The 6466-nt window shown below is 42.2% G+C and overlaps 1 protein-coding gene across 1 annotated transcript; it reads left to right on the top strand.

The window, feature by feature from the left end:
* Nucleotides 1–4565: 4565 nt before the first annotated feature.
* On the top strand, nucleotides 4566–5507 carry LOC144931296 (free fatty acid receptor 3-like). Its single transcript, XM_078855102.1, has one exon. The coding sequence runs from the start codon at nucleotides 4566–4568 to the stop codon at nucleotides 5505–5507; it is 942 nt and encodes a 313-aa protein (XP_078711228.1).
* The last annotated feature ends 959 nt before the right edge of the window (nucleotides 5508–6466 follow it).

The following is a 6466-nucleotide window of genomic DNA, read 5'->3' as shown; positions in this document are numbered from 1 at the left end:
CAGTCCTCGGAGTTTATTGGATGGCCCCACCCTTCACTTTTGGCCCAGATACCTCTGCCTTTGGGGATTGGATCATTCTAGATTTGAAGCTTTCGTGACTGCAAGGATTAGGTTTTTTCGGTAAAGTCACGTAGGTAAAAATAATAAATCATGACGTTTCGGAGGCAACAAAAGTCTCCGTCATCAGCTGAATTTACTGTATTAAGTGAGGAAAAATCCAAGAAGCAAGCCCTTAAATACAAGTTAAGGGGGGGAGGAGAAGGGGAGGGGCTTGTCTGAATGGGGTAAATAAAATCTGTTTAGAATTCGGTGAGGACACAGCAGCAGAAGTGAGTGTGAAAGCAATGGGTATTACCTTGTTATCGCGGCATCATAATGTTTATAGTGGCGGATTGGATAATGTTTATAGTGGCGTCTGTACCCAGGCTTCCCTTTTCCAACCAGTGGATGTCACTATCTCATTACACATGCACGAGCGCACCCAACTATATTCACAGCGAAATGGCAGTTTTGTGATTGTAAGATCTTGCGGGCGGTTCTTTCCAGTGATGTCCTGTTCTGTGTGGATGGGGCTGATGTAACCAAAGCTGAGCAGTGCAAACGCTGCACCTTGGTGAACAGTGTGATGACTGCATGCTCACTCATGCGCCGTGATATTTAAGAGGCAGTTACAGTTTGTTATATGGAAAAATCGCGGAATAATAAATAATATACAATACAGGGTAAAGCACAGTCCACGGTAACACGTGAGATGTGTACGGAGGCCGAACAAACACTGAGGCGCATGGGTAATATGTAGAAGCATCCAGCAGCATCCCACTTTGGGATGGGGTGCCGCAGTGGCAAGATGTTAACTACCTCGCCTGGGATCCAGGAGGTCGTGTGTTCGTTGCCTGTGTATTTAGAGTTTTGCATGTTTCTCGCCCTGCGGTCACGTGGATTTTTCTCCGAGTCCTTCGGTTTTTCCCTCCACATTTAGAATCAACGTGCATTTTTGAGTATTTGGCTGTGATACATTTCTACTAAGTCAACTTGTTGAACTATCATTTGTGACCAGGTCGCTTCTGAAAAAGAGCTGTATAGCTCAGTAGGCCTTACCTGGTCAAATAGGAAAGTTTTTTTTTAATATAGTTTGTGTGATGTTACGCCGAGGCAGCCGTACAACTGCTTATTCCTACTCGTGCGACGTAGTTCCGTTCGCTCAATCACGTTATATACAATTCGCCTACGCGTTATAAAAAAAAATCTTCTCTAATACACTCATCGCGTTATATCCAATTCAGGTTATCAAAACACCCTGCGTTATTGGAGAACAGACTGTACTCTCAAATGTTTGAATCGGATTCTTCGAGTTAGTTTGAAATTGGACGAGATGTTTAATGTTCACTGTTTATTTTTATTTTTCCTGCCTTATCTTTTGTCCTCTCTGGGACTGTGCTGAAGTGTAAACCTGTGGTTGCTTTTCACGTGGACCAAAAATTACGAAATGGTTACCACCACCACCGTCGTAAAAACAAATGTGACAACTGGCATAGTAATGGATAGTAAAATTAACAGTAGGGGGGAATGTTGAAAAAAAAACAATGAATTCAGTTATATAAAAAGAGGTGGATGCTAACTCAACACAATGTTGAATACCGCTATCCCTCGCCAACCGCAGACTTGCCAACCACGGAATTCACGTGCACACGGTTTATTATCCACAAACCAACTTAACGGAACACAGGCCTGGAAAAGTATCTGCAGGTTAAGCACGGGTGCCGCAACCACGCATTTACAAATGTTGCGGGGCCTCCACGCCACCCGTGCGTCACCCGTAGCGCTGCGCCGTCGAGTACCAGCTCTCCGTCTTGCTCTGTTGCGATTCTCGCAGCGCGTAGACCGCATTGCATTGCAACCGCCATAGATTTTTCTTCTCTGTTTTGGTCATTCGCGTTCATTTTGTCCTTGATTGTATTATTGTGCAATGTACTTCATTTTATTCGTGTTTAGTGAAGAAACAGGCAACTCAGTTAAGCTATGACGAGTCTGACCGCAGCCGTGGTTCCCCATTTCCCATAGGCCCCAGGACTTTACCAACCACGGATTTGCCTTAGTCCAGGAACTTAACCCCCGTGATTTGCAAGGGATTGCTGTGCAATATAACTGTAAAACGGTTATGAAAATAATAAGATAAGAAATCAGAGAATCCGACACAGATGTGATTTAAAAATATCAGGGCAAACACTGGATTGCATGAAAGTAGCGGATAGTTAGGATGATTTGCGATTCACAAATGGGAGGAGCCCTTTGAGAAAAAGATGGATTCATAACACGTGATAAAATCCTAATGTTAGAGGATGAATCCAATTGTTTTTTTAGTAAAAGAGGAGGAAGTTCCAGATGCCCTTAACAATATGAATTGATTCCTCAATAATTGTTCCATTCGAAACAGTGATAAAACCTATTGGAGAATTATAGACCTGTTTATCTCATATCACTTACGTGTACATTGTTCACGAAGGTATTTGAAGATCAAAATAAAGCCACATCCAAACAAATTACATGAGGAAATCAGGTTCAGAAAAGGCTCCTCAATTATTGGCCACTTACATGCATGTCCTATCCATCAGATTCTGGAACGCTTTCATATCAGCATAGTATTTTGGAAGCATATTTCATAACATTGGGTAAGTATTGTACAGTATACATATGGCTTTCATTTATTTATGTTTGAAAAACAGCATCTATTAATACTATAATCAAATTTTATTCAATCTTGAGAGTACCGCAATAAGTGGGGTCCGCTATACGTGATATTTTATAACCAAATGTTACAACATTTTACCATGTACCTTACAAAATAATGCCACTATCTCACAACACACATGCTCCTTTCCCAGACATGCCTGTATCTTTGAACCACAGAAGCTACCCTGAGAGACTGTGAGTAACTAACCTCATCTTTGTACCCTCCCTTCAATGTTTGGATTGGTAAATGAAAATGGAAGAACTAAGATGCGATGGAGTAAGAGGAAACCAGATTCTCTTCAACTTGTCGTGGAGGAATAATAATTTCATTACAAAATAACTATCCAAATGACAAAATAAATGTAAATAACTATCCGAATCTACATTCATTGACTTCGGTTTGTCTACCCTAGTTAAGCCCAAATAAGGTAAGACCACCCGATGACACTGAACAATAACACTGCCTGCTACGCACCACATCCATATATATCTTTGGTGCTGAGACATAATGTACAATTACCCCCAGTGAGGAGCTCTCGTCTGGCTTCAAATCCAAATGGCTCACATGGCGGAGCCTAAACAGACTGAGAGTGGATCTCAGCAGATGCAACTCTCTCATGAAATCACGGTGGGGGGGGGGGTGCTTCTGCACAACCGACTAATGTGCTTGGTCAGAAGAAGCAAACCATGGACCATCTCCTGAGATGTCCTTCAGCACCACAATGCACGCCTCAAGATGTGGCAATGCCAACACCAAGCGGTGGCCTGTGGAGAATATTGGGGAGAAAAACTACATAGGTTGGACAGGAGGCACGACGAAGAAAATAACATACAACTTACTTTCTAATCACCGATCGCACTCAGACTATTGGGGTATTACGTTGAGAGGCGGAAAGAGTAACGCATGGATTAAAGAACATAGGCGCGTTTTTTTGTTTTCTGATTAGTTATTTAACTCAATCGGAAATAGTGTGTGAATTGGCTTCTGCGGTTGTTCGTTCGTTTCTCAGTCTGCTTGGTCTGGTGAGGGTCGTGATGGCAGCATGCTGAGTAGGGCGATCCAGACCTCCCTTTCCCTGGCGACAGAGTCTAGCACTACATTACTATACACTTCACTTTCCACTACCATACACTACATTATACATTACAACACTATACACTACTCTACACTACACTATGCACTACTATACACAACTACACTATATACTACACTATACACGACTATACAGAGACTAGCTCTTCCTGGGGAATTCCCAGGCGTTCCCAGGCCAGCTGAGCGACAAAGTCCCACCAGCGTGTCCTGGGCCGGCCCCGGGGTCTTCGCCCAGCGGCGATGGACACTAGCTTCTGTGGTTGTTTTTTTTAAAGCATGCTAAAGAGTGTGTGGCAGAATGGTGGTGCAGTGGTTCATTGCACTACCCCTACTTTAATTCCGCCATCTTGAGATTTGATTCTCGGGCAAGGCTAAACACGAGTGCCAAAAGTCGATTTCAGAACCGGCCCTGGGGCCCACCATCACTGATGTAGCAAAGCACATTACAAAAACGGCCTCCACAACTAACACACATTGAGGAGACCTTGATCCAGCAGTAGATTGACAAAGAGTTGCATATTTGTGTTGTTATTATTATTATTATTAAATAGTGGCGAACACAATATAATGATGTTGTGTTAGGCAAACTAACTACCTGGCTGTCATTAAAAAAAACATAAAGGCCTCATTTGTAATGTATTGAATTATGAATTACAGTAGTAGTAATAATTAATTAATTATTGGTAATTGTTGTTGGCACATATGTACACCTGCATTTTTGTTGTATCCCCTACAGTAAACAATGGAGACCACTGACTTGCTTGAGTATTTGGTGATTCCGACACTATACACCATTGTGGTCATTCTGGGCCTTCCCCTGAACCTCCTGTCCATGTGGATTCTCAGCAAAAAAAGGAAGAACTCCATGTCCATCTACATGATAAACCTCACAACTGCAGAACTGCTCTTTCTCTTCTGTCTCCCCATGAAAATCGGCTACCACTTCAATAAGAAGCGCTGGACACTGCCCGAGTTCATGTGCCACCTGTACGTCATTCTGTTCTTCACCAACATTTACACGACCCCCATGCTGCTCGCGGCCATCAGTGTCGACCGCTACATGGCGATCGTGCACCCACTCAAGGACTCGGCATGGCGGAAAGCAAAGACTGCATCGCGCGCCTGTGTCCTGGTGTGGATTCTGACCACCATTCACATTATGCCGCTGAACGCTGTGACCATGCTCAATTACGTCAACGAGACGAATGGCAGCCAGCAGATGCGGGCGATGTGCTATGAGAAGTTCTCAGAGGACGACCTTCAGTACCTGACGACGTATCGGCTCTATTTGTTCTTCTCGCTCTTCGTCACTTCACTGGCCATAACGCTGTTCTCCTACGCAAACGTCCTGAAGGCTCTGATTGCAGGCAGAGAGCAGAGGTCATCAGCAAACCGGATGAAAAAGAACCGGGCTGCGAAAATGACTCTTGTGGGCCTCATAATTTACATCGTGTGCCTCACTCCGTACAACTCCACACACATTATAGGGTTCATACAAAGCAGAACTAATGGGTTCTACTGGCAAAGCCTCACGCTGATGCGTGATATCGGTTTTTGCCTCAGCGCACTGAACACTCTCTTTGATCCGCTTATCGTCTATATTGCATCGTCCACATTCCGCCATTCCCTTAAAAGAATGTTCAGAAGATTGCCACCAAACAAAGTATCGATAATAATGACGTAACTCAATTAATCAATCGTTAGTACCCAGTGTAACTACTTTAATGAAGGTAGGTCCACATAGATAGATATATACACGTCTATGTGCATCTATCTAATGCATCGCATCTATATATATAAAAGGGAAATTTGTGAATATGTGTGTCTGTTAAAAATGTTTTGCGTACTTCCCGACATGCAACAAACTTGAAATTTCCCATGTGGGAAAACACTAAAAATTCCCTGCTCTTTACCCAAACTAATTCTATTTTATCCAAACCGAGCCATTCTAATGCAAAGTGGTACAAACTGTGCAAATGGGACGTATATTCCTTTAAATTTGCTTCTTAGAATGAGACCTGCAAAGAAAGCATTTCCCTAATTCCATTTGTTGCTGAAAACATTAAAAAAATATTTTAACCCAGTCTGGAGCCTACTCCTGTATGTCCATACAGCTTTCAAAACTCACGCACACACACACCTGTAATTGTGAACATATATGAACATACTCTTATGTTTTTTCGGTAAAGTCACGTAGGTAAAAATAAATAATAGAAATAATAATAGAAATAAAATAAAATAAATAACGACGTTTCGGAGGCAACAAAAGTCTCCGTCATCAGGTGGGACCGTCACAGCTAAATTTACTGTATCAAGTGAGGCAAAAAAAAAACCTAAGAGTATGAATCCTTGCAGTCACAAAAGCTTCAAATCTAGAATATATGAACATGTACACATGTATGCTGTAACAATTTAGCATACTTGAACACCTATGCACAATATATATGCATGTATAATTGTATTCATATGTGTGTTGAGAATATGCAGTGAGGGAAAAAAGTATTTGATCCCCTGCTGATTTTGTACGTTTGCCCACTGACAAAGAAATGATCAGTCTATCATTTTAATGGTAGGTTTATTTGAACAGTGAGAGACAGAATAACAACAACAAAATCCAGAAAAACGCATGTCAAAAATGTTATA

This window comes from Lampetra fluviatilis, chromosome 4, assembly GCF_964198595.1.
Source record: "Lampetra fluviatilis chromosome 4, kcLamFluv1.1, whole genome shotgun sequence".
Classification (NCBI taxonomy): domain Eukaryota; kingdom Metazoa; phylum Chordata; class Hyperoartia; order Petromyzontiformes; family Petromyzontidae; genus Lampetra; species Lampetra fluviatilis.
The sequence above is the reverse complement of the archived record's forward strand: the minus strand, read 5'-3'. Positions and strand labels throughout refer to the sequence as shown.